The sequence below is a fragment of the Phaseolus vulgaris genome, chromosome 1, assembly GCF_000499845.2.
Source record: "Phaseolus vulgaris cultivar G19833 chromosome 1, P. vulgaris v2.0, whole genome shotgun sequence".
Lineage (NCBI taxonomy): Eukaryota > Viridiplantae > Streptophyta > Magnoliopsida > Fabales > Fabaceae > Phaseolus > Phaseolus vulgaris.
The window spans coordinates 45,955,713-45,983,306 of record NC_023759.2 but is presented as its reverse complement, the minus strand read 5'-3'; the positions used below and the strand labels follow the sequence as shown (position 1 = coordinate 45,983,306).

General features: G+C 31.5%; 4 protein-coding genes across 7 annotated transcripts; all 4 read left to right on the top strand.

The window, feature by feature from the left end:
* The first annotated feature begins 1,189 nt into the window (after window positions 1-1,189).
* Window positions 1,190-4,801, top strand: LOC137814684 (NPL4-like protein 1). The gene is made up of 2 exons (XM_068617550.1): window positions 1,190-2,410; window positions 4,247-4,801. The coding sequence occupies exons 1-2, from the start codon at window positions 1,427-1,429 to the stop codon at window positions 4,499-4,501; spliced, it is 1,239 nt and encodes a 412-aa protein (XP_068473651.1). The 5' UTR covers window positions 1,190-1,426; the 3' UTR covers window positions 4,502-4,801.
* A 2,664-nt stretch (window positions 4,802-7,465) lies between these two features.
* On the top strand, window positions 7,466-8,580 carry LOC137814683 (large ribosomal subunit protein eL21x/eL21w). Its single transcript, XM_068617549.1, has 2 exons — window positions 7,466-7,821; window positions 8,057-8,580. Exons 1-2 carry the CDS (start codon window positions 7,585-7,587, stop codon window positions 8,312-8,314), a joined length of 495 nt encoding a protein of 164 aa, XP_068473650.1. The 5' UTR covers window positions 7,466-7,584; the 3' UTR covers window positions 8,315-8,580.
* Window positions 8,581-11,385: 2,805 nt separating this feature from the next.
* On the top strand, window positions 11,386-12,449 carry LOC137814682 (large ribosomal subunit protein eL21z/eL21y). Its single transcript, XM_068617548.1, has 2 exons — window positions 11,386-11,721; window positions 12,058-12,449. The coding sequence occupies exons 1-2, from the start codon at window positions 11,485-11,487 to the stop codon at window positions 12,313-12,315; spliced, it is 495 nt and encodes a 164-aa protein (XP_068473649.1). The 5' UTR covers window positions 11,386-11,484; the 3' UTR covers window positions 12,316-12,449.
* A 5,616-nt stretch (window positions 12,450-18,065) lies between these two features.
* Window positions 18,066-24,917, top strand: LOC137814681 (carbon catabolite repressor protein 4 homolog 1-like). Of its 4 annotated transcripts, none has more exons than XM_068617547.1 (13): window positions 18,079-18,724; window positions 20,047-20,625; window positions 20,734-20,791; window positions 21,246-21,332; window positions 21,411-21,494; window positions 21,576-21,662; window positions 21,755-21,841; window positions 22,332-22,385; window positions 22,468-22,559; window positions 22,664-22,778; window positions 22,875-23,019; window positions 23,107-23,261; window positions 24,731-24,917. In XM_068617547.1, exons 1-12 carry the CDS (start codon window positions 18,567-18,569, stop codon window positions 23,253-23,255), a joined length of 1,695 nt encoding a protein of 564 aa, XP_068473648.1. In that variant the 5' UTR covers window positions 18,079-18,566; the 3' UTR covers window positions 23,256-23,261; window positions 24,731-24,917. The 4 variants fall into 4 exon arrangements, with proteins under 4 accessions (XP_068473645.1, XP_068473648.1, XP_068473646.1 ...); XM_068617546.1 differs by having other exon boundaries at window positions 18,085-18,724; window positions 24,726-24,917; XM_068617544.1 differs by having other exon boundaries at window positions 18,066-18,724; window positions 20,047-20,791; window positions 24,726-24,917.
* Window positions 24,918-27,594: the final 2,677 nt, after the last annotated feature.

Below are 27,594 nucleotides of genomic sequence, written 5' to 3'. Positions count from 1 at the left end.
ATTTCCAGGATTTAAAATAGTTAAGTTATACTTAATTTTTTATATCTTTAATTCAGTATTATTTTATATCATCGTTAAAGTTTCTTTTAACTATTTTCAATTTTAATTTTTTTCACTCTTATACTGTTATAAATACCTATTCATGTGTACTGCAATATTCATTGTATAGTAACATACAATACAAGAATAGGAAAAAAAAATGTGATAAGATTTAATAGTATGTTTAATTTATACCATGCAATAATATTATGTCATTACATACATATATTTATATATATATATATATATATATATTTCGCAAAAATAAAATAATGACAATGCAATATAAAATATGACAAACTTACCTTTTTAAAAGTCCGTTATAACTTTGACACGTTAAAATTTAATTTCCTTAAAATATTAAAAATATACAAGTTTTCAAAAGACAACATTGTTAATTTAATAATTTAATTAATTAAATATTTAAATATGCATGTAAAAGTTCTTATAATTTATAAATATCTGAAAATATCACGCTGAATACAAATCTTTTGATATAAAAAATTATATAATATAAATTAAAATATATGTATATATATTGTATTATAATCTCTTATCTCAATTATATTTAAGCCACTTTCATAATAAAAAAAAGATACCATGTCAACAAAAACAAGACGAGAATAAAGATTTAGAAGATCCTATATATATCAAATACCTTTTTTTTTTTGTGATTAGATAGTTATTCTATCTTACCGTTATTTACAAATTGATTTTTCTTTAATTTTTATATGTTTGTTTACAATTTTTATTTTTAAAATATATTTTTGGTTCAATTTTCAATTTTTTTATATTTATATTTTAGCTGATTAGTTTTGTAAAATAATATCTTAATCTTCCAAATAACTTTTTAAAATATGTATATTCTTTCAAAAAGAATTATTAATCTATATAGATATACGTTTCTTTGATATTTTTTAATATTTTAATCAAATAACTTTATATTTAATAAATAAATAATAATTAAATAATTTTATACTTAAAGATAAATGCTACATATAACTCTATCATTTTATTATTTTTTAATATTATTCTTAGAAAATTATGTAGATATATATTATATTAAGAAAAGAAATTATAGAGTTTAGAAAAAGATTGATTTGGTAACTGAGAATCCAGAATCTTAACGCATAATTTGGAATTAGTTGTTAGACCCAATATATAAGATAATTGATCACATCTAAGGGCACAAGCTTCTCTTTCTTACTGTGTGTCACTGTCATCATCACCATCGAACCTTTTTCTTTCCCTGCACCTTTTCTACTTCCACAAGCCATCACTCATTCCACATTCTATTCCCAATTCCCACTCCTAATCATCTTCTGCATAACCCTAATTCCACATTCTTAAGCAAATTCCTAACATAAACAACCCTCGATTCTCCACCATGATGCTCAGACTTCGAAGCCGCGACGGCCTGGAGCGAGTCATGGTCGAAAACCCGCACGCCACCACAGTGTTGGGGCTGAAGCGGCTTATCGAAGCCCAATTGAGAATTCCGGTTCAGAACCAAACCCTCTCCACCAACCAGAACCTTCTACTGGCGAAATCGCGTGAAGATCTCCATCGATTCACCGATATGGCCAATCCCGATGTCACTCTCTCGTCTCTCAACCTCGCTCACGGCTCCATCGTCTTTTTGACCTACGAAGGCGAGCGCCACGTGGCGGGCCCCGCCTTCAACCCCGCGGGATCCTTCGGCCGCAAGATGACCATGGACGACCTCATCGCCAAGCAGATGCGCGTCACGCGCCAGGAGAATCCGCACTGCGAGCTCGTGTCGTTCGACCGCGATTGCGCTAACGCGTTCCAGCACTACGTCAACGACACGCTCGCGTTCGCGGTCAAGCGCGGCGGCTTCATGTACGGCAACGTTTCCGAGGAGGGGAAGGTCGAGGTGGACTTCATCTACGAGCCGCCGCAGCAGGGGTCAGAGGAGAATCTCTTGTTTTTCAGGGACCCCGAAGAGGAGAAACTCGTGGAGGCTATTGCGGCGGGGTTGGGGATGAGGAGGGTAGGGTTCATTTTCACGCAGACGATAAGCCAGGACAAGAAGGATTATACTTTGTCGAATAGGGAGGTACTTCAGGCTGCGGAGTACCATGCTGAGAGTGGGTTGAAAGAGTGGGTTACTGCGGTTGTTAAGCTTGAGGTGAATGAAGATATGAGTGCCGATGTGCATTTTGAAGCGTTTCAGATTAGTGATGTGTGCGTGAGATTGTTCAAGGAAGGGTGGTTTGAGACTGAGATAAAGGAGGACGATGATCCCAAGTTGTCTAAGATGAAGAAGGATGTGGTTGTTGGGGTTAAGGATACCAAAGAAGTTGACAATGATTTCTTCTTGGTCGTCGTCAAAATCTCAGATCATCAGGTTGGTTCCTTGTTTATATTCTCTTTTTGCTTGCTCCATGTCAATGTGATTGTGATTGTCTAGTAGAAATTACCATGTTTGCTGAATTATGGTGCACGTCTGCTGTACTTGTGCTCTGTTCTACCCCTAGGCTGTATTTTGGTTCAGTGCCTAAGAGTTATTCGCCGTCTATATCATTTGTTTTCTTTTTAATCTATCTGTTAAAGATTAATTGTTTTTCTCATAACCATTAGAATAAACATCAAAATTGTTTTCATGAGGTGTATACAAATTTTAATTTTTAAACTGTAGAAGTGATGTTTATGCTGCCACAATTGGGTTTGCAGGAACCCCTATTTTCTGGTACTAAATGGTGGCTTACTCAGCTCTGTTGTTGAGTAAGGCTCTTTTTAGGGTATGAATTCATGGTAGTAAAGGAATAGAATAGCTGTTTCAGCATAAAGCTAATTCCATCCATTTGAGGATGTGCCTAATTGGTTTGAATGGACTGTAGTAAAATCAAGAACGCCGATTCAGGATTTTCTTTTGTTCCATAAAACTAGTTTAATAATTTCAAGGAGCATAGACCCCATGGTGATGGATAATTTGAAATAATCCTATTTCTGGACTTTCATTCTTTTAATTGTCTACTGTTGTGAGTGTAAGATTAATATTTGCACTAGAAGTTTCCACAAATTTAGAGAACTTAATACAATTCTGCACATCAAAGTAATAACGGGTAATCACTGTATTTTTTTACCACAAATTTGATCAACAAGGGCTACTTCAATGTAAAATAGTGTTTATGTATACATGTCATTTAGTTCTTCCAGTCTTTAGCCTCTTTAGGGAATCAAGGATTTTTTTCCACCTGTATCATTCTTCCTCCAAACTAGTTAATTCCCTGAACATGTTTTATCTAGAAGGTAGATATTTTGGTTTAAGGAGTCTTCCATGAGAAAAAAAAAGGAAGTTTAAATGACAGTCAATAGTTACATAGCAGGCAAATTTATTTATCCCAAAAGCTTGGGAATTGCTACTTGTTGTGATCGTATTACCAAGATTCTTTGATCATCAAAATGATACATATTTCAGATAACTTAAAATGTTGAAAGAGTATGGAAGGATCATATGATCTTTCTAAGTTGTCAATTGCTACCACAGAGGCTTTCTTTTTTAAATAGTTGTCCTGTGCTTGTTAGGTATAGGATACCAGGTAACGTTTGATTACCCAACTTGTTTTTGGTCATTTTTCTCCTTGATAGGAGAAGATGGACAACTATAATTTTAAGAAAAGGGTCTTTTATAAAATCAACCCTTTTAACAAAAAGAACTTTAAAAAGAAGCAGCTTCTAAAACAGTTGGTCATACGAGCTTTTAAAGGAATTAGTTTTTGTTGTTTTTTACTTCTATCCCTTCTTTTCCTTTTTGTTTAAACTTCAAGTTCCAGTAACTCATTACCCAAAAAATTTAACTTTAAAAAGTATCTTTTAGGCTAAAAAAATTATAGCAATGCTATTTAGTTAAAAAATTTAAGCGCTAAAGAAGACAGCCAAACACTTGATCTCTTTAACCAGGGTTAGCCAAATTTATGTGCTGCAGATTGCTAAATTATTGACTATATTTTCTTTTCTCTCTTTATTTTAAAGTGATAAACTGTCAAATGTTATACAGTTGTCAACCCAAAAGTTTTCTAATCTTTTTTTTGTATACCTGTGACTTGAACCAAGTATATGCTACTAAAATTTCAGTCTTCATAAAAATGTTTCTTTTCTTTTCAAATCATAAAAATCATATAGTTTGCTTTGTAAATTTTAACCGTCAGTAACTTACCAGTGTATTGTCACCAAAATGCAGGGTCCTCTTTCATCAACATTTCCCGTTGAGAACCGGAACACACAGATGACTGTGAAGGCTTTGAAGAATCATCTGGACAGGACGAAAAGTCTTCCATTTGTGAAGCGAATTTCTGATTTTCATCTTCTTCTTGTACTGGCAAGGGTTTTAGACGTAAATGCTGATGTTCCTGCATTGACGGAATGTGTGCAGACACAGACTTCTGTACCAGAAGGTTACCAGATCCTTATTGAGTCAATGGCAAGCACTGCTTGATGCTTTATGCAGGTTGTCTGGGTTCATTTAGAATAGTGTCAAGAGAATTATGCACTCTACATTCAGGTCCTTTGCAGCAACACGGTGCATATTGCTCCATAGCACTCGCAGAATGTTTATGTTGGAGATTTGTACATTGGTTCTTCATAGTATTGCCACTGAAAATCTCGGATCTCTCGTTTTACCGAAAATGAGCTGATGTGGTTCAGTTGTTTTAATGTTTAAATTAATTATAAGTAGTCACTATTTTTAAGTGCGATAATGTTTCAATTTATATAGTATGAATTCAATGTTTTTTAACTCTTTGTGTTCAAGGCTATTGCAATGTCTTTTCACAGACACTGGGTGTTCAGTGGAGTTCTAACTTGTCTACGAACAATTTCGTTAATACTTTGCTCCGTGAAGGTTTCTAGGCACGCATGAAGAAGGCCTTGTCCGGTTACCTCGCCAGTTCTAGTAAAGGACAGGGATTAAGTATTTTCTTGATGATTGGTTGGATTAGTAGAAGGAAAATAAGGAAGGGAGAAAGAAAATAAGAGAAGTGAAAAGGTATGAAAATTGAACTTTTTTAAATTGGTGAAAGATGGTGAAAATAAATGAAAAATAATATAATTTTACCTATTATTAATAAATTTATTTATTATTATAAATTATTTCAATTATTTTTTTATTATAATGATAATAAATCTCCATAATTAATTATAGATGTATATAATAATTCAAAAGTGTTTTTTTATACTTATATATCTCTTATTAACTATGAAGCTCAGACACTACTCTTACATGTTGTGTCGATGTCCGATACTTGTATTAGATACGGACACTTGTATGATACTTGTAGAACACGTATCTATGAAGTGTCCAATTCAAAAAGTATTTGTTAGATTTTTGACAATTCTAGTACGGTTCTAATAAAAACAATTTAAAAAATGAAAAATACATTAATTTTCTAAAAATTCAAATTTTATTATATAAATTGTTATTATGATTATAAAAATAAGAAACAAATTCAGTCATGAAAAACATCTTTCTACTATACTTGTACACATAAAATCTTTTTTGTCAATTTATACTGTTCATAATTATATAATATATACATCTGTGTTCCGTGTCCTAGATTTTAGAAATTTTACATATTTCGGTGTCAGTATCAGTGTCTCTATTATATAGCTTATTAACATATATCACCTCACTTTTTTTCCCTTTCACACCATCTTTACATTCATTTATCATATTTTCATTTTTTTTTCTCTCTTTGAAATTACTAGGAGCAAACAAAATCTATCCTCACACATTATACCATCTTCACACAAGGCCGCATCTCAAAGCAAAGGAAGCTTGAGACTCACCTAAAAATTAGGGTTGGGCAAAAAATCCACTTTTGTCAAATTACTCAATTTCTGCACTGCACTAATCCATTAAAAATCAATTTATTTAAATCCAGTTTTTAGTTTGATCTATATTTTATTATATTTTCAGAACAAATATCCATTTTGTTTATAAAGATCTTCAAATTAGAAAATCCAGATTTCCAATCCAAATTCTCTATTTTATCTAAACCATCTTTCTATACTTTCTCTCATTTGTGGTTTTCTCTCTCTCTTGCACCTCTTATTCACTTTTTAAAATTTTAGTTGCTCTTTCTTGGTTCCACCTCTCTCTCAATCTCCTGCACCTCTTGGTTCCACTTCTTAGTTCCACCTCTTATTCACTTTTTTAATTTTAGTTAGTGTCTCACACACATTACATTATTATGCAATCAAGTTTTATACATTTTTTTATAATTTTATTTGTTCTAATATTTTGTACATAATAAATGGATATAAATATTTTCAAAGTTTAATTAAAGTATTATAGGTAGATATATTTTAATATTAAAAATGTATATATTATGTTATCTTTATTTTTTTTTAGTTTTATTAAATTATAATTTTATTATATTTTCTTAATATTTATATAATATTCTAACTTATTGATATATATTATTATATTAATATTATGTTAATTTTTTAAGAAAACATGATTTTTTATTTAAAATACAATTTTTTTATAAAGATATGAATTTTTACTTAAAATCCAATCCAAATATGTGAATTTGAATATCCAAATTATTTTTATTAAAAATATGGATTTAGATTATAAATATAATCCAAATCTTTGGATTGGATTAAAATTCATGACCACCCTTACTAAAAACCACCTTTCACGTCCAAAAGCAAAGAAATTGCATATTTGTTATGTTACCATAACAAACATTGATAGCTATTTTCCATAAAAAAAAAATATAAAACAGTTAATAATAAATATAAAACGTTGCATGTTTGTTATGGTATCATAACAAACATTGATAGCTATTTTCCATAAAAAAATATAAAACAGTTAATAATAGATATAAAACGACTTCTTAAATTATTCTTTTCACACCAAAGTTATACTGTTTTTTTAAGTCAAAAATATCATAAAATTATTTTCTATCTTTTCTGACAAAGTTTTACACAAGGCATACTTGAGGTTTTTTCTTTTCATATTCTTAATTAATAAAAGGAAAATATTCAAATATTTGAGATTATAAATAGAGTAAGCAAAGTAGACTTGGCCATAACAGCCTGTAAAATGGGTCGCCTTTTTTAAATTCAATAATTATAATTGTTAAAAAGTAAAAACAAGGTTTTACTATATGTTTCTTAAATTTTACAAGTCAAATTACTATATTTAAAAGTTGAAATTAATTTTGTGTGACTTATTTTAAAAAATACGTAGTATATTTATTTTTTAAATTTAGAACTATCTTTAATTTTTTTTTAAATCTAGTCAATTAACCAATATAATGCTGGACTTTGAACATAAAAAATAATAAATTTGTTTGGATAAAAACGTAAAAAAGTACAGAAGTAGTATATTTGTTAATTAAGTAGAATTAATTTATTTTTATAGGTGCAAATATTTGAGGCAAATGGCTAAAACGAAAGGCGGTAGAGGCTATGAAGAAATTCGTAGGAAGAACATACACTATAAAAAGGAGTGGAAATAAACCCTAGGTAACACAGAGTAGTGAGAGAGAAAGAAAGCCCTGTAAACCAAAGATGCCGGCTGGACACGGTTTGAGATCTCGAACCAGAGATTCCTTCTCTCGTCCATTCAGGAAGAAGGGTACCATCGCCCTCACCACCTACCTCCGAACTTACCACATCGGCGATTATGTCGACATTAAGGTAAACGGCGCCGTTCACAAAGGAATGCCCCACAAGTTCTATCATGGCCGCACCGGCCGCGTTTGGAACGTTACCAAACGCGCCATTGGTGTCGAGGTTAACAAGCAGGTATTACGTTCTCCCCTAAACCCTTTCTGCTTCCATTCTTCTAATTTCTTCACTGGCTCATTGTTAGATTCTTCCTAATCTGTGTTATTTCTGCTTTGTGCTTTAAGCGCGTTATTAATATTAAAATTGATGTATCCTAATGGCTTTCTCGATTAGATATATTAGGCTTCTGCTCTGAACTCGTATGCATTTCTTTTTATATGGGAAGTTGATGTAATTGAAATACTTTGTGTAGGTCGGAAACAGAATAATCAGAAAGAGGATTCACGTGCGTGTGGAGCACGTGATGCCCTCGAGGTGCACCGAGGAGTTCCGGCTGAGGAAGATCAAGAATGATCAACTTAAGGCTGATGCCAAAGCTAAGGGAGAGAAAATTAGCACCAAGAGGCAGCCCAAGGGTCCTAAACCTGGTTTCATGGTGGAAGGTGCTACACTGGAGACCGTCACTCCTATTCCGTATGATGTTGTCAACGATCTTAAAGGCGGTTACTAGTTTTGTGTTTTGTTTTTCATTGCTGTTTGTTGGATTGGGTAGTGCTTTTTTGCCACTTTTTTAAGCAAGGATTTGTTCTATTTTTGCTGTCCAGGAAGAATATTCTGCATGTTTCTTTTATTACAATTTGTCATAGATAAACTATGAGTTTACCTGGTTGAACATACAAAGAATATTAGACTGATTAAATTTTGGTTAAGGTTCACTTAAGAGTTATTTATTAATGTAAGCATTGGCAGCTTGATTGGAGCTGTTGGTTTGTTCCAGCATTCTTTTATAATTTTGTGATGGCATTTTAGAGTTAGGAAGCGGATATAATCAGGACTGTTCTCTGAAATAACATGATGAATTACTGTGACTTTTTGCTGACTTTCTCATTGTTGGTTTGGTAAGTGATCATTTTGTTTGTGCTTTAATTCATGTGAAGTTCCATTCAAATGATCTTCGTGATTGCCACAGGGTTTTCTTTTGTGGATAGGTTCGTTCTTTAACAAATGCAATTCGGCCTCATTTGTTGCAACTACTGGTACAAACACCCCACTATACACAATCAACGCCCTCAAAATCTTTAAAGTAAATACGATTGAATATGCTTTTCGTTCTTCAGAATTGTTTTTAATCTTGATTTAGGTCTTTTATTAAAACAATCAACTTTTTGTGTTGTTTTCATCTCTAATTTTGTTTAGGTCATCTTTTAAATAATAAAAAAATCAAACAAAAATTTAATATAAGAATTAAAACAGAATTAAGTCAAATTATAATCCTGTTTAAGCCATTTAATAGCCAAGGATTCTTAAGTACAATTTTTTTTATTCCTTCAAATTTTATTTAACACTTGTATAACTTTTAGTAAACCATTAAACAATAAATACTTGTATTTGTAAATTTCATTTTATGGGTAATACAGATTATAATATGAAGTTATTATTGTTTAGAATCCACTTATTTTTCTCATAAGTGGTTTCAAGGACACTTTTTATATAAATTTCGATGTAAAATATAAAATATCGTTAAATTTTAATTTCTATGATGTAATTTTAATTTTTCTATGTAAAATATGTTTTTCATCAATTCAAAGTAATAAAATAAAGGTATAATAATCTGTTAATACTGTTTATGACCATTTATTTTGTCCTTAATAATTCTTGATTTAAGTTTTAATCCTTGTACATTTTTTTAATAATTTATTACAGTTAGAAAGTATTTTAGTGTTTTTTACATCATAAATTCTTATGTGGTATTGTCGTTGGGATCAAATGCCAAACTTTACAAGGACTATAATTTAAGGTGTCTAAGAATTGGTGTTTTGGCTCCCCAATTACAAAAACAAATGGAGGAAGATTTTGAATTCAAAAATACTGTTCCAAATCTTTTAGTTTACTATGACAGGCCTAGGTTTGATATGACCCAAATCGAACTTAGTTAAGAGTTTTTCTACTAATACACAATCTCATACACAATGGGAAAATTTATTGTGCCACCCTTATATAGTATTCTCCAGATTATATAATCCAGACACGAGTTTGAAAATAGATTTTCAAATTATGTAATTCGGAAGTTAAAAAAGACTATCGGATTATGTAATCCAGAATATTATAGAGAGGTATTTTTGAAAATATAAAAATTTATAGAGATGGAAAAAAAATATATGAAAATGTAAGAACAAATAGCCCTCAGTTAAGTCATAGTTGTCTTGTTGTATTGAGAAAAATCATGTCCTTTTTTTTTAGGATTGCAAGTGTATGATATCAATTATGTTTTTATAACATTTTAAATTCAAATAAATTTTTTTAAAATCCATCACCTCAAACTATTTTTTTATGTTGGTATTTGGTGAGTGTGTTGCACATGATGATGTCTAATGTCTATTTTTGATAAAATCACCAATCCATACTTTCATATTTAGTATACATAATTTTATTCTTAGTATCATTTCTAACTCGTTTTGGAATTTTCTAATTGTGTTTTCAAAGTATAAACATCTTATTACGTCATTCTAGATGGTAAATAATGCGTTTATTTAATTTTTATCAATAACAACTCATGAGTATTATTTGTAAACGTTGATTGTGATAGAAGATTTGTTTCATTGTTCTTTAGGGCAATCTCTTATATATTTTTCTCCAATTAATGACATGAATTACTAAGCTTGAATTCTCAAAAACTCAATTTGGTAGTTTTTGATGGTGAAAAATATTCTCCTTTTTTTTAACTAGGTTTCATGAACTGCAACTCACATTATAATAAGTTTTTTAAGTGAAGAAAAATGAATATATATAACTACCTCCCATCCATACATTTTACCTATATATATATATTTTTTATTTTTATAATTGTTATATATATATATATATTAATTATTTGAATATTTAAATTATAAAATGCAACATAATTAATTTTTTAATATTATTTTGTATGTATTTTTTGAATTGAAATATCATTGATAATTAAGATAAAGATTGCTAAAAATTATATATAAATTAAAATTATAAAAAAACAAAATGATGAATCATCAGCGAATTTATCCAAATGTGATACAACATGATGATGAGAACTGAATTAAATATTACATTTTGGACTTTTATAAGTGATTGATAATTGGTAAAAGAATGACTATTTTAGACTTTTTTTTCAACAATTTATTCTTTTGTTGAAAATTAAATGTATGGAATAATAAAATTAAAATGATATCATCTTACAATCTGAACATTAAAAAAATTACTTTGATAACAAAATTTAGAAAAAGAAACAAAAGTAGCATATTTCTTAGCTATCCACAATTAGAATTATTTTTCTAACACCAAATTTAATATTTTTAAAGCAAAAAATATTTCACTGACTAAATCGTGAATTTTCTTTAATCTCAACTATCATGAAAAAAAAATATTATTAGAATACTCCATAATTTGGAAAATTAATAAAATTATATTTAAGCCACTCCTACCTTATTTATTAAAAAAGGGTGTGTAGTTAAGGGAATTGGATATCATTAAGGCCTGAGATGTACCACATAAGCCCATTTAAAAAAAAAGCCCAATTAAAAGCCGTTGGACATACCAAAACCCTAGCGATCTGCTCCACTATAAAAGAAAATGTAAAGAAGGTTTACGATACTTCCTTCTACCCAAGCCGAGCGCAGAGAGTGAGTGACAAACCCTAGGTAAGCAACCATGCCGGCCGGTCACGGTTTGAGATCTCGCACCAGAGATTCCTTCTCTCGTCCTTTCAGGAAGAAGGGAACCATCGCCCTCACCACTTACCTCCGAACTTACCACATCGGTGATTATGTTGACGTCAAGGTTAACGGCGCCGTCCACAAGGGGATGCCTCATAAGTTCTACCATGGCCGCACCGGTCGCGTCTGGAACGTCACCAAGCGCGCCATTGGTGTAGAGGTTAACAAACAGGTATTACTCTCCCACAAACCTTAATATCGTTTTTATTTTTCTTCTGGATCAGTTATTTCGTGTATGTGTTGGATTATCATTTCCAATGTCAATTATATGCGTTTGGATTTGGCATTTTTTTGTGTCTATTTATGTTATAGGTTTTTCTATCCTCCATATGTTGTTTGTTTGATTTTAGTAGTTTGAAGTTTAATAGTGCTCTCTCTAATTAGTATTTTATGCCTTCAGCGCATTATGGTTTCCCTATTGATGGGTTCTAATGGTGGTTTGATTTCTTGAGGGTGTGTTTTTTGAAATAGGGGATTTTGTGTTGAGTATGTATTGTGTGATGTGCAGGTAGGAAACCGAATTATTAGAAAGAGGATTCATGTGCGTGTTGAGCACGTCATGCCTTCAAGGTGCACCGAGGAGTTCCGCTTGAGGAAGATCAAGAATGATCAACTCAAGGCGGAAGCTAAGGCAAAGGGTGAAAAAATTAGCACCAAGAGACAACCTAAGGGTCCTAAACCAGGTTTCATGGTTGAAGGAGCTACATTGGAGACTGTCACCCCCATTCCTTATGACGTGGTTAATGATCTTAAAGGAGGATATTAGTTTTTTAACTCTTGTTTTGTTTGTCCAGTTGTTTGTTTGTTGGTTTTAGTTTACCCATTATCTGAACAATCGTACTTATTTGAACAATTTTAATTTTGGTCTGAATACAATTATATGGTCTATTTTATTCGGTATTTGTTGAGCTTTACGTATTGTGATTTGCAAATAATGTTTTCATCTTATTTGTTTTCATTGCGAATGAAGGTTATATTTGATTCGTGAAAGCGGTTTGAGCAGTCTTGTTATTTTCATTAGGAATTGTTCAGGACCTCTGGTTAGATTAACGAAAATGATTAAATGTATAATCAATTTCTTTTGTAAAAATTTGTGTTCTGCTTTGTGGTTTTTGGTCAAGCTTCTGGCATCTTTGATCAAGAGAAGGGTTGAAGGTGTATTACCATACCTTCAAAGTATGGTTCTTTGCGTAAAACTACAGGTAGTGACTAGAATAGTCAGTAAAAGATTTATTCTTTGCATTAAGTTGTGCTTAGTCAATTTTATAATATATTTAATCTGTGTTAAAATTTATTTAATTCAAACGATTTAATTTTAACTATTATAGAACTAATATTTTGGATGTTATATTTCTTTTAAGAAATGATAGAGCTGTCTTAGAATGGAAATAGTAGTCTTGTTATTAAAACTTTCTGCCCATCATCAAAACCATTCGTGAGGACAAAATCTGTGAAAAATATCGTGTGACAATGAGAGGGTTAAACAGTTAGTCTTTATGTTGGTATGCAATGAAAAAAATCGCCATATAAGGTTTCTTGATTTTGGAAAACATAGTTATTCTAATTTATAATTTACTGATTATCCATAGGTAGCTCTTGCGTTAATTGAATTTCGCAAAGACGATTATTGAGTAATTTCAAAAGGAGAATAAGTTTCATAGGGAAATTGGATGCATTCATTCGTTAGTATTCTTCATTCCTCAAGTAAAATTGTTTGAGGGATGTAGATGGGGCAAAAGATGGGGTTGGTAACATGCTCGATTTAGACGGTTTTTCAACCTTAAACCTCATCTATATATTCCCACCTCACCTTAAATACCAATCATCCTTCCCCACTTATCTGATCTTGCAGCTTATGTCTGGTTGCACAAGTTGTTGTGCTATATTTCGTTTTCTTTTTCTGTCTTTAATTTACTTTTCTTATTCTAATAGGGAAAGTTCATTGATCGTGATTTTGTTGAGCGAGGACGTGCTTATAACGGGGTGTTGGTGGCACAAGCTCATCCCTTTAAGTAATTGATGTAACTCCCAGTTTTAAATACTTTGAAGAATGAAGGGTTTTCTTTTCCATTAATTCTCTCATTTTTTGTCATCTCTCATATTTCCACATCCATGAATTACATATACATGCGATCCACGATATTCTAACACATATACTTATCCAATTATAAGAGAATCATCATTTCTACTATAACATACTAAATGTGATAAAATTTATCACTTAAGTTGTCAAATTAAAACTATGATTTGATACCATGGTTCGAGTGATAGTAATTTTAGAAGATAAAAAATTGGTTTAGTTTTTTTTTTTTCTTTTAAACGACTACTTATTATTTGAGTGATGAAATTTGTAAAGGATATATTTCTTTTTTGGCATCTCTCAGTCAAACTCCAAACTATAACTTAAGTGAGCATTATTACATGGCCATCATTTGAACAACTATACTGAAGGAGATATATAAAAAACAAAACAAAAACAACAATTCTCATATAAAAATAAACTTTAATTTAACACTTAATTGTTTCTGCATAATTCTATCATATCCAAAAATATCTGCTTTTTACTCAAACTTTCTAATTAACCAAATCAAACTAAAAAAAAAAGAGACTAGTCCAAACTCCTAATTCAATCCAAAACTGATTTATACTAATTAAACCGTAATTTCATGTATCTCAAATTTAAATGAAATCTCACTCTAAACACAACGTATATCACTTGAGAGTGCGTTTAAATTAAACTTAATTAAGTAAATGTAAAAACATTAGTTTGACATATGTTGAACTGGTTTGCTTTCAATAAAAGCAGTTAAAATATCCACAAGCTTTCAAATATGTTTGATATTATTTCCAAAACATCAAGTTACACAACAAACATGTCTACTAATTTAGATTACCATCACACTCTTTTTTCTTAATTGATCACAACAACTTAAGTATATAATTTTTCCAAACTCAAATAATTAAAAAAAAACATTCACATTGATTAACATTTTGATTGATTTATATTTATCTACTTTCTATTGTCTCTTAAAAATGTAATTTGTTGGTAAAATAAATTAACTAATCATCTTAAAATATTAAAGAAATTAGATAATTTAATTATTTTGTTAGAATGAAAAATGAATTTTAAAAAATTATTTACAAAATTTTTCATTCTTTTATTATAAAATCATATATATAATAAAAATATATTCTGCAGTACAATTTGATGAAGGACATTTACTGCATATCTATTTTTATAAATATTTTTTTTATAGGATACAAATTTAACAAAATTATTTTTGGAATCATGTGTTATTATTTGTATGATTTTACATATTAAACGTTGGATAAATCTAATATTTATGCATATACAATATTAGAATATATTAAGGGTTAAAAATGAACTTAACTGGTAAAGAATTAACCAGTTTTTAAATTATACGAAACTTATTAAAATTAATATATTCAAAGAATCTGTCAATGTTCAATTTAATATTCATAAATTTATCAGTATAATAAATTTTATATAACACTGTGTATGTAAGTAAAATTCTTTTCAAAGTTAACATAATATACTTAACTAAAATTTAACTAAATTATGAATTTGAAAAATTATTCCCACGCATCAAAACCCAATCAAGTTATAATTAGGCCATATTTGGTCTTTAAAATAAATTAAAATTAAAGGTTAAAAATCTAAAATAAAATTGTAGGTGGTTGTTGTTGTAAAAGAACCATGATAGTGTTTTTAAAAGCTACTTTGCCCCCTTTTTTTTACATAAAAAATTAACATTTAGTTAATTCTTTTTGTCCAAGTATATTTGACACAAAATTCTTTCTTGAGAATAAAACAAATTATGTATATATACACGTATAATTTAGTATTTATACTTACTTTTTCTACATTCTTGAAAATGTGTATTTTCAGTTTCTACACATGATTTTATTTATTTTTAGTCATTACATTAGAGAATAGAATAAATTAATATGACACTAATAGAGAAAATCACTACAAACTACCCTTAAGAACAATGGTGTATTGAATTATTTACATAAAAAAAATATTAAAGACAATTGAAGTAAAAAAATTGTGGAATGGTTGAGGTTGCAATAATCCGCCTATGAACTCTTCTTCATACGCTTACTCTCTTACCGGAAAGGCAACCCAACGAAAAGAGTCTTAGTCCACCACAGCTTCGTCCCAAAGCTTGGAGGGTAATGGAATAAAGTATGATTGATCTCCCCGATCCCTTGGCTTAATATAATCAGTCATCACTGAGGTACGAAGTTACTGTACCGATAGGGATACTGAATATCACTTGGGACCACTTGGGACAGACTGAAGACTATTTATTTTCATATATGCTCTATGTATCTTGGTGCATCTAAGTTTTTTTTTTTCGTCAAAATAAATAATATTTTTTAGAACTTGTACAGCTAATGAAATGGATTCTGAAGACAATTATTATGAGATAATATTATTTATACAAAAATAATATAATAATATATCTTGGAAACTTTGCAGAATTATGAACATTGTCATCTTTTTGTTTTTTTATCTTTGTTTTTATTCTGTGATTTTATCAAATAACTTGCCTTTAACAGGTATCATTTGTTCCCAAATTTGTGTGTTTTTTTAACTTATTATTGTTATTGTTTACTACATCAATCCATCTCTAGATATGCAACCATAAGATCAAATCAGCTCAAGAATATAATTGACAATATGATAAATATGAATATTTTTTTGTCACAAACTAATGAGTTGATATTATTTGCATCTTTTGAATCAAACTTGTTCAACAATCACATGATATCAACATATATTAGTTAACAAAATAATTTTACTTATAAGTATCCTATATGCTTGATGTACTATTATTATTTATTTGTATTATTGTTATTTGTTTATATGTCATTACTATTTAGTTGTACATTTAAATGTATTTTTTTTACTTTGCTAAATTAAAAACAGTAGTTAATTGTTAGTTTTTAAATATTATTATCAATTCTAAAGTTAAATAATAAAAGGTTATTTCTTGATTGTTTATATTTGTCATTTAATTAGACCAATATTATATAATATTATAGTATCTAAGATTATATTATCTTATTTCATTATCAATACATAATTCAATAATAAATACTAAAATACCAACCAATTTAAGTATTCTGCATTTTATATAAAGAAAAAATTCAGAAATTGAAAGATTCAAGCATAGTGATCAAATGAAAACAATAACTCGGCCATAACATAAACTGAAGAAGAACTTACACATTCTAACATGTAAATATAGGTTTACAAATGGAAAGATTACAGCTTTGAACATAAAACTAGTATTTAAAAATATATCTCTTCATCTTTTGTTTTGATATTGAATTAATTGTGTATAATGTTGAGGTGGAATTCCCTTGAACACAAATAGCCACGTTAACTAAACTTCACTGGAGCATCCTAAATCAAGATCAAAAGAATTAGAGACAAAATGTAGGATTCAACTTAGGTCGACCAATATCATATTAAGGTACGCATTTGTTAAATATTTATTACACTAAACTATCCAAAACTGAACATTAACTTAACCGTCAAATAACATTTTACGATCATCTCTTTTATACAAATAATCTTTCAACGTCTGAATTAATAGTCGATACTACTGAACGAACGACAACAATCGGACGTAATAGGAGAATGAAACCTTCTCAATCCAAACAGAAACAAAATATCCCTACTAGACAAATTAGGGACTACAACCAATATTTTAAATGAAAAGAACAACATATCACAACAAGTCACGTGACATCACTTATTCAAAAACTCACTCAAATGATTGGAATCACAATCTCTAATCCCTTATAATTTTCTTAATTGAAACTTTATTAGTATAATTCTCACAATTTTCTCTTTTCTCTTAAATATATTACTTACATAAATACTCACATACAATAGTAATATTTTTAATAACTAATTGAAATATACCAACTTTGTATTCATATTTATGTGATCAAACTATTATGCTATTTATACATCATGCGATCTCTACACGTACTTCTTAAAAGAAGAAAAGCTCATAAACTAATACTGACGACTAAAAATAATATTTTTTTTAAGAATGGCCAAAAATATATTTTTTTAAAATAAAAACATATTTAAGTATTTTATTTAACTACTAAAACTTCAAAAAAATATTTAGATTACTGATAACCACACTAATTAAAATAACAACAATAACCATCCACAAGCTTTCTAATTTTGTGATTGGTTAAATTCATGTAAGCATTGCCATTGACATTGATACATCCTACATTAATTATTTCAAAGAGTCATCACTTACAACTTATGTAGAACCTAACTCAACAAAAAGCTCAGCAGTTTATACTTATAAAACAAGTATTACAAATATTGTTAAATTTATTATACATATTGATTTATAATTAATGAGTGTAAAAAAAAGTTTATATTGTGAGCATAAGAGAATTTTTTAAAATAATACCTTGTGTTTATCTAACAGTAGCTGAAAATAAAAATAAAAAGAGAAGAAGATGATGGTGAGGGGAAGAATACAAAAAAAATAAAACAGAGAAAGTAGGAAGAAGAGAAAACAAAGTCATAACATATTCATAATATAACCTACAGATCCTCTTTCTCTCTCCCCACACACTCTCAATAATTAAAAAAAGAAAAGAAAAGAGAAACATAGAGGAAGAAGTGGAAGCGATTACTTCCACTTCCCTGTAAAACCCTAATATCTTCAATCCTTTCTTATTTTTTTTCGGTTTTTCTCTCTAAAAACCCGTCTTTCTCTCTCAAGAACATCAAATCTCGATCCCTCCCTTTCCCTGCAAGATCCGCTGGTGGTTCGGATTGCGCAACAGGGTTTGGCTTGGGTGGGTTCGTCAAGGCTGGCGGGTATTCGGGTGAAGTAAATGGCGGATCCGGCCGGAATCCGGCTCCGCGAGAGGTGCGAGCGTGGTGTTGCGGCGGAGGCGTGGTTGATAGGGTTACAGTGTGGTGACGATTGCCAAGAGTGAAGCATGCTGAGCGTGCTACGCGTGCACCTCCCTTCTGATATTCCCATTGTAGGCTGTGAGCTCACGCCTTACGTGCTCCTACGCAGACCTGACAAGACCGTTACCACCGACGATGTCCCCGAAGCATCCCCGTTAGACGGCCATTTCTTGCTCTACAAGTGGTTAGTTCTGCTCTTCTATCATTCCTCTCCCTTTTTATTTCTGAATTCTCTCTCTTTCAATGTCTGCTTGAGTCGTTTTGTTTGTTACCTAAGTGGTTTTGCTTGCCTATCAGGTTTTACTGTTACTTTTAGTTTCAACCGTGTGCATGCTTTGGAATTTTGTGTTACTAAATGCAAAACTGAAGTGTGTATGCTCCTAGTTATTTGTTGTTGAATGTGCAATGGCAGAGTATTTCCTCTCTCTTTCAATGTCTACTTGTATTTTCTACCTATTTGAGTTGATTTTTTTTTTTTTTTAAGTGTATATTCTGTGTTGTTTTGGAATTAAGCACATTATGGTTATCCAGCAGGTTTGATTATTGCCTTATCAATTAAGGGGATTGTTTAAATAGTTGTATTGATTTCGAGTCTTTTGATGTCTCCATGTTGCATCTTGACTGGAGTAGAAGTCCCAGAGAAAAAGAATCAAGACAGTGGTTTATTATTGAAAGAAGTTTTTTTTATTTTTCATTGGTGGTCTCATGGTTACTTGGGTCCTGTCTCCTTTATTATTTTGTGTAAATAATTTTGCTTATTCATTATTGTTTATTGATTTGATTATTCAAATTTTCCAGGCTAGTTCTGAATTGCATTAGGTTGTGATGTATTTGCTTGTTTATCGTTTTTCTTTTTCGGTTCTAGTCTTCAGTAGTATCAGTCTGCACAGGTGCTCATTCACAAACTTGAAGTCTGCACTTCTAATGCTATGACGTATTCCAACTTCTCAATAAATCACTATACATCTAACTTTTAATTCAGAAGCTCCCAAGCTAAATATTGAATTTCACTTCCATCAATTCGAATGTGGTAATTGCAATTCCACGAGTCTAAGAGAGCATAATGCATGTAGGTTTAATCAATCTGTTAGGGATGGCATCTCATCTCTGCCGGTGTCTTGTGCTGATGAATAGACATTGCCTAATGTATCTGGTCGTTATAATGCTAGTCATGCGATTATTCGGTATATGCTTTGGATGTAATTCTAATTCATATTTTGGTATGATGTGTTTGGTGTTATCTGTTTATTCAGCTCTCTTTTGAAGTTTGGACACTGATAGAACTATCAAACTTTTGCCATTATTACCCTAAATTGGATAACTGTTGCAAGAGTTTTGCTAGTGTTATTAAGTTGATTACTTAAATAGTCGCTTGTGGTAATTTTGATTATGAAAATAGCAATTTGATCCATATTTACTACCTTTATGTAATTTTTCGATTGAGCTGATGCAGATATTGAACTTTTTGCATCTATCATTTGACATGTGTTTGGTAATCTATGGAAGGTATCGAGTGCAGAGTGATAAAAAGGTTGCTGTTTGTAGTGTACATCCATCCGAGCAGGCTACACTGCAGTGCCTTGGTTGTTTAAAGGCTAAAATACCTGTTGGCAAAAGTTACCACTGCACTCCAAAGTGTTTTTCAGACGCATGGCAGCATCATCGTGTCTTACATGATCGTGCTGCAAGTTCAGGTAATGAAAATGGAAATGAGGAGGAAGAGTTATTTGGGCGATTTAATAATTCTGGATCTGGATCAATCAATACCACCTTATCTGCCTCTGCATCAAGTGCTAGCTTGACAAATGGGTCTGCACCTGTGTATCCAGCAGCCATTACACAACGAAGTGGTGGTGAAACTTGGTTTGAAGTTGGACGATCTAAGACATATACGCCAACAGCTGATGACATTGGCCATGTCCTTAAATTTGAGTGTGCTGTAGTTGATGCAGAGACTAAACTTACTGTAGGGCACGCTAGCACTCTACTAACTTCCCGTGTCATTCCTGCCCCCTCGCCTAGCCCACGCAGGCTAATACCTGTTGATGGGATGGGTCATTTGGATGCTGATGGGCGTATAACATCGTCAGGAACTTTTACTGTTCTATCATACAACATATTGTCTGATTCATATGCGTCAAGTGATCTATACAATTACTGCCCTTCATGGGCTCTTTCTTGGCTGTATCGCAGGCAAAATTTGTTACGAGAAATAGTCGTTTACCGTGCTGATATTATTTGTCTTCAGGAGGTATGCAAATGCTCTTTTGGCTATGATTTCATTGGCCAAGAATCTTCTTCTAACAACTCTACTGATCTTCAACTCGTTTATTTTCAAGTTTTGTTTTTATAGTCATGTTCAATTTCAAACGGTTATATATAATAAGGCTTTATTATGGACTTGGGGACATGAAACAATGTTGCCACCTGTTGCTCATTCTAATGTTTTATTTTTTAGTGTTGAACTGGTACTGGTTTTGAATGAGCTTTAAACAATTACGACTTAAATTCCGTGCTTTTACATGGGTGGATTTCATTTGGGGGGGGGGGGGGGTCTGTTGCTGGAAGTGGGATGATGTTCAAGTGTACCTTAGCCAGCCTGACTTAGAAACTTAGAATGCATTACTTATCTACTCATTCCGTAATGATTATATTCAGCATTCTAATAATCTCTATTGGATGACTTGCAATCTATATTTTTCCAGGTTCAAAGTGATCATTATGAAGAATTTTTTTCTCCTGAACTGGACAAACATGGCTATTATGGACTTTACAAAAGGAAAACAAATGAGGTTGTTAGAGTATTATGGTTTGACTCATCACTTTTTAAATTCCTTTTTGATGTTAAGATGTTTATGGTGGATTTGCAGGTATATAGTGGCAACATGAATACAATTGATGGGTGTGCAACATTCTTCCGCAGAGACAGATTTTCACACGTGAAAAAATATGAGGTTGAAATTTTTGTGTGTATCAGTGTACGTCAGTTCTCTTTGGTTTGTACACAACATAAAGTGATTTCTGCTTGTGTGCAGGTTGAATTTAATAAGGCTGCACAGTCTTTAACAGATGCTGTGATTCCAACCACTCAGAAGAAAACGGCCTTGAATAGACTGGTTAAGGTAGCTTATTGCACCAAAAATTGCATGTTACTTTAAAATAATGATTCTCTTATTGTGAAGTAGTCCTTACCAAGTTTTCTCTACATTCTTAGGATAATGTTGCATTAATAGTTGTTTTAGAAGCAAAAGTTAACAATCAGCCTGTTGATAATCCTGGGAAGAGACAGCTTCTTTGTGTGGTAAGCTCTTGAATTTCTTTATTTGTTTCAACCAAGATGGTCTTGCATGCTCTTACCTTCAATGTCCATGATGTGTACTTTTATATCTACATTAGATGCCTTTTGTATCTCACATACCTGATCGCACTACAGTATCTGTTTGAATGATGGGGATTTCTCCAGAACCATGTTTCATGGGTGCTCTCTTAGTTATGCATTATAACAGTTCATTTTCTAATATCTGTTTATGGCTTTTTGTCTTAAGCAGCTTTTGAATGGTTGTTTTGATACAGGAGCTTATTATTTTCTTTTTACATAAATTATTTCTAAATGTCTCATGTAACGTGTGTGTTGTTTAGTTTTTTTGTTTAAATCATTATTGGATCTATTTGTTTATTTATTATAAAGATATGCAATATTTCACCCTTGTCCCTTTTTTGTTAGTTTGGGTTAAATTACTTTTTTACTAACACAATCTCTATTAGTAACTCATATATTGCTTGTAATATAGGCAAATACACATGTAAATGTTCATCAAGATTTAAAGGATGTCAAACTCTGGCAGGTAAGTAATTTCTTTTGCTTCATCATATTGAATAGTGTGTTTATTTGGAGCATGATACTTATGAATTTCCTCTTCTTTTTAGGTGCACACTCTTTTGAAAGGATTGGAGAAAATTGCGGCTAGTGCAGACATTCCAATGTTGGTTTGTGGGGACTTTAATTCAGTTCCAGGAAGGTCTGATTACTTTCTGGTTACATTTGGATTTGTTTCTTCTGGAAGGGTCTCTTATTATTGTCAATAATTTTGTTTCTTAAAGTTATATTCTTATTTTGCTGTAGTGCTCCTCATGCACTTCTTGCAATGGGAAAGGTAGATCCATCCCATCCTGATTTAGCAGTTGATCCACTTAATATATTGCGTCCTCACAGCAAGTTGGTTCACCAGTTGCCACTGGTAAAGTGCTAGAGAATTGCTTATATATTCTGTATTTTCCCGGAAATGGTTGTTCCTTATTTTTTTTTTCTGGTTGTGGATTTCTCTCAATTTTAGGTCAGTGCTTATTCTTCCTTTGCAAGAACAGCTGGTCTTGGATTTGAGCAGCATAAACGGAGACTAGACAATGCAACAAATGAACCTTTATTCACTAATGTAACCAGAGATTTTATTGGCTCTCTAGATTACATATTTTACACAGGTGTGGTATCTTGCAATGATGTTATTAATTTGATCAACTTAACATCCTAGTCATTTGTTTATGAAGTGATGTCTTATGTGGTGTCAGCGGATTCATTGGTTGTGGAGTCATTGTTGGAGCTATTGGACGAGGAGAGTTTGCGGAAAGACACCGCACTTCCTTCTCCTGAATGGTCCTCTGATCATATAGCTCTGTTAGCCGAGTTTCGCTGCTGCAAGAATAGATCGAGGCGATGACTCAAGGTGCCATCATCTCTTCCCTTACCCTGTTCTATTATTATTTTATATTTTCTTCTTTTGTGCTTGATTATTGTTAGTGGTTATCATCTTTCTGGAAAGATACTTGGCATTTGTATTTCTGTTATCAATTAATGAACAGCTGAAGTCTCATTTTATGTTACCATTGAAATTCAAAATGTGTATTGGAAGGCCTATTTTCATAATTGTAAATTGAAATAATAGTTTATTACTTAATTTTGATTTCCTTCTTAATTCATAAAAATTTAGGCATAAAGCATGTTGCATCCTGATTTTACATTATTTATTGCGAAGTTCGGTTTTATTACAAAATTAAATTTTATTTAAAAGTGAATGATCTAAATTGTTTGCATTTTATTTTTATTTCTTTCTATTAATTTACATTCTCTTCTAGTAGACATAGCTTCTTTAAGTATCTTAAAGCCTTATTACCAATATATCGTCTCTTGATATGAGGCTGGTCCCAAACACAATTCGACTGCTACATCTGTCTGTCCATCTAAGAACCTTTGCCATTATAGTCTACGGAGTGTAGATAATTACTACTAGGCATATTTGCTGGTTAGCTTCATATTTGTTGTCTTCCATATGTAAGTTTATTAATCCATGTACTTGGCATATTTGTTGTCTTCCACTACGTACAAGACTATTGATTTCAAAGTAAGTCAAGAATGAGATTTACCTTACCACATTGAAGTGTTTTTGGTGTCATGACCTTAGCAACGAAGTAGAGTTAAGTCAAGAATATTAATGAAAACACCACATTGAAGTATTTTTGGTCTCATGACCTTGCTGATTGACACATTGTTGGTTTTGCGGCAACAGGCTTCGACATTGAAGTAATAGATGATTCCATGAGTGAGATTTGGGCAGCAAATGACTTTAGAGGGATGTTTATTTTCGTTAGCTGAGAGATGAGGAAGAGTGAGAATTGTGAAGGAGAGAGCAATTTTTACAATTTAGGGACGTCATGATCCTTGTTACAATTTTCTGAATTGGTTCGAAAACAAATCCTTATGATCTGATTGTGTCAACAATTGCTGAATTGGCGGGGATTTGTAAACGGATTTTTCTTTCATACTCTGGAATAAACCCCAAACCCTTTGTTTTCCTAAATGGGGCCATGTGCTATAGGTGCTTATAATTTATTATGGAAATGGGTGTAATTGATGAGGATTTTTCCAAATTAAATGATGTTTGATGGCAATTTTCACCACAATAAGGAGGATACGTCCTTCATTTGTCTTTGCCTGAGATTAATTGCACCTGCTTTACATACCTTTTGCTGCATTGCTGACTGCACTTTAAGAAGTGCTGGTTGTATGTGGTTGTACAATTAGTCTTCGGTCTTTTGAAGTATTGCTCTGCAGTTTAAGTCGGTGTGTTCTTTTTATGCCTAGACCTTAATGTGCTTTGGTTCTTCATTGACGATGCTCTCATTTTGTGTAGGTCAGATCCAAGAGAGGCACAAAGAAAGGGTCGAAAGAAGCGTTTGATTGATAAGTTATTGTAAAAGTGGTAGATCATACCTTTGTCTTTTTCCCAGGTATCTCCTTGTGGAGGGCCTTGAAATGATCTGCTTTGTATCATGTTACCTTTGTCATAGAAAAATTATGATAATGCCTTACTTATTTTCGCCCATATCTGGCCCAATCGTTTCCTTATAAAGTAAGTTTTCTTCGTACATTTCCACTGGTTATCAATCAACTAATCGCCCCATTCTCAAGCCCCTCCGATCACGTGGCTGATGAGCCTCGGACTTCAATATCTCAAACTGTAGCGATAATCTGTACAGTTTATGTTGTTTTGTATCTGCAATGATCATCATAAAGTTGATAAATTCAAAATGGTACATTGATATAACAAGAGAGTGGTTACGATAATACTAATAACTAAGTTTAGGTTGTTTTGTAACTGCAATGATCATCAGAAAGTTGATAAATTCAAAGTGGTATATTGATATAATAAAGGAAGTGGTTACGAGAATACTAATGTCTACGGAAAGATGTTTGCATGACAAGTAGAATATTTGGCAGTGCTTCTAAAATTTAATTTTTACCGCTTAAGTGTAATTTTTATTCCGTGTTTGACTGTTATATTTGTTACTCAGTAGTATAAGTCTTACGTGAACACCATCTAGAGTGAGTTGTTGATCATTATCTATTCTTCTTAATTTTATTTGTTAAATAATTGGTTATCATTTATTGTGTAGTTTTTATAAAGCTTTCCTTTTTGGATTTTCTAGTTTTAGTTTGGCCTTTTTCTAGCATTGTACTTGTTCTCATTTTTTATATATATCACTGATATTTGGTCATCCTCTAAACCCAAGTTGGTATGAATGGAGGAAGATCTCGTTGTCTTTTGTTATAGCTTGATCGATCGTTATTTGCAGCCTCTAATCATTCTTAGTCTCTGTTTACCATCGTTATTTTCTTCGATGAACTCAGGGTTAGGCGTGCCTTAAGGAGTGTAATTCTACCCAAGAACATGTGTGCCTTAATACTGAATCACAATCTACGTATGTTCATTTTCTGTAGGATTTGTTGTGCACTTGCATCTCGCACCCCACCTTGAGTGGACTTTGTCAACATGTTTCTGCCCTCAGTTCTTGGTTTAACCTAAGTTGTTGGCAATGTTTTGGTTCTTGATTTTCACCCTTGATTTTTAGTTTCTCCCTTCTTGACTTCTCCCTTTACCAACATGTTTTGTGCACTTGAATGGTTTCTATAGGTCATGCCCCCCCTTTTTTATTACTTCTAATATTATAACAATTAAACTCAATTGGAAAGTTTAATTGGAAAAATTACCTGTCTTGGTCTATTTTTGTTGAGTTATGTTTCAAGGCAACCATAACCATTTGGAGAATTATATCACAGTTATAACCACTGAAAATACATTTCACTGGTAACAACTTGACTTCTAACTCTTTGTTGTTCTATTTTAGTGAGATGAACTTAGATACTCATTTCTATCTGATGTAATCCAAAGTGTAGTCCCCTAAAAAAGACTCATTGCAAGATATAAACAAAAACTTGGTAAGTTATGTATGGTCTTGACTATGAGAAAATTACGTTTAGATTTTAATCATGTATGTTTTCAAATCTTAACTGATAATTGTTGATAAGATTAGAGACAAAATAGGTCACCGAGAATATTACCGCTCTCATACCATGTTAAGAATATAGATTTTGATAGAGAAATTGAGAAACCATATAATGAGTTTTGTGTGTTGTGCACCAAATGAATATTTTTATTTATAGTGAAGAAAAGATACAATAACAAGGAACAAAGTTAACACCTTATCATGAGAAATGTTTGGAAAAATATTTTCGCATCAAATTATATCATATCTCTTCCTATTTAATGTAATTAAATCATATGTCACCAGATTTTTTAATGGACAACTTAATCACTAGACATTTTTTTTTTGTATGTATCTCGATAAAAGATAAAAATTTAGCTGAAGTTATTGAAATTTCAGCAATCGCAACACCATGTGGGAGAGAAGAAAATCGTAGCAACCAAGGAGGATGTGATGATTGAAGTTGGTGTTTTCAATTTACATACAGCAAAAGAATGAGTTATGCTTAGAAATTTGATACTCATAGAATAAGTTATACACATGGCAATCCATGTGATGTGTCTTAATTTGGAAGATTCAATTCCAAGTTTTGTGAAGGGGTATGAAGGATATTTGAGAGTTAAATCTAAAAAATCCAACTATCAAACTCAATCTTGTTCACTACCAAGTGTTTTAACATCATGTATTTATCAATTTTTGAAAGGTAATGGCGTCTATGGATACTTGACGATCTTTGATCATATTTGTGATAACATTTATCATTCTCATTCATTTCTTCTCTATAAAATTTCTCACCTTGTTAATGGGTTCAAAGTTGCATCTCAAGGCATTGGTCAGGTGACTTCATCTCCTTTAAATCTAAATTTTGTTTTAATCTTTTCTCATTTTTCTTATAATATAATCCTCTAAGCCAATTGATTATTTCCTAAAATTATTCTTTTACTTAATTAACTTATCCATTTAGTCTTTCAGTAACATATGATGTTAATTGTTTTGTCACATGGAAACATGGTATAGGTTCTCTGATTGGTGAAGTACATGAATCACAAAAGATATCATATTTTAAAAATGAGACTGTCTGTATCTTGTTCTTCAACTTTATCTCTAAAGCTTTTGAATGATCATTTGAGTCACCTAAATTTGATGAAATTGAAGATAATGATTCTGATTCTTAAGCAAATTCAAGTTTTAGATGGTCAATTATGTCAAGAAAACATATTAGGTTGAAAGAAGGTG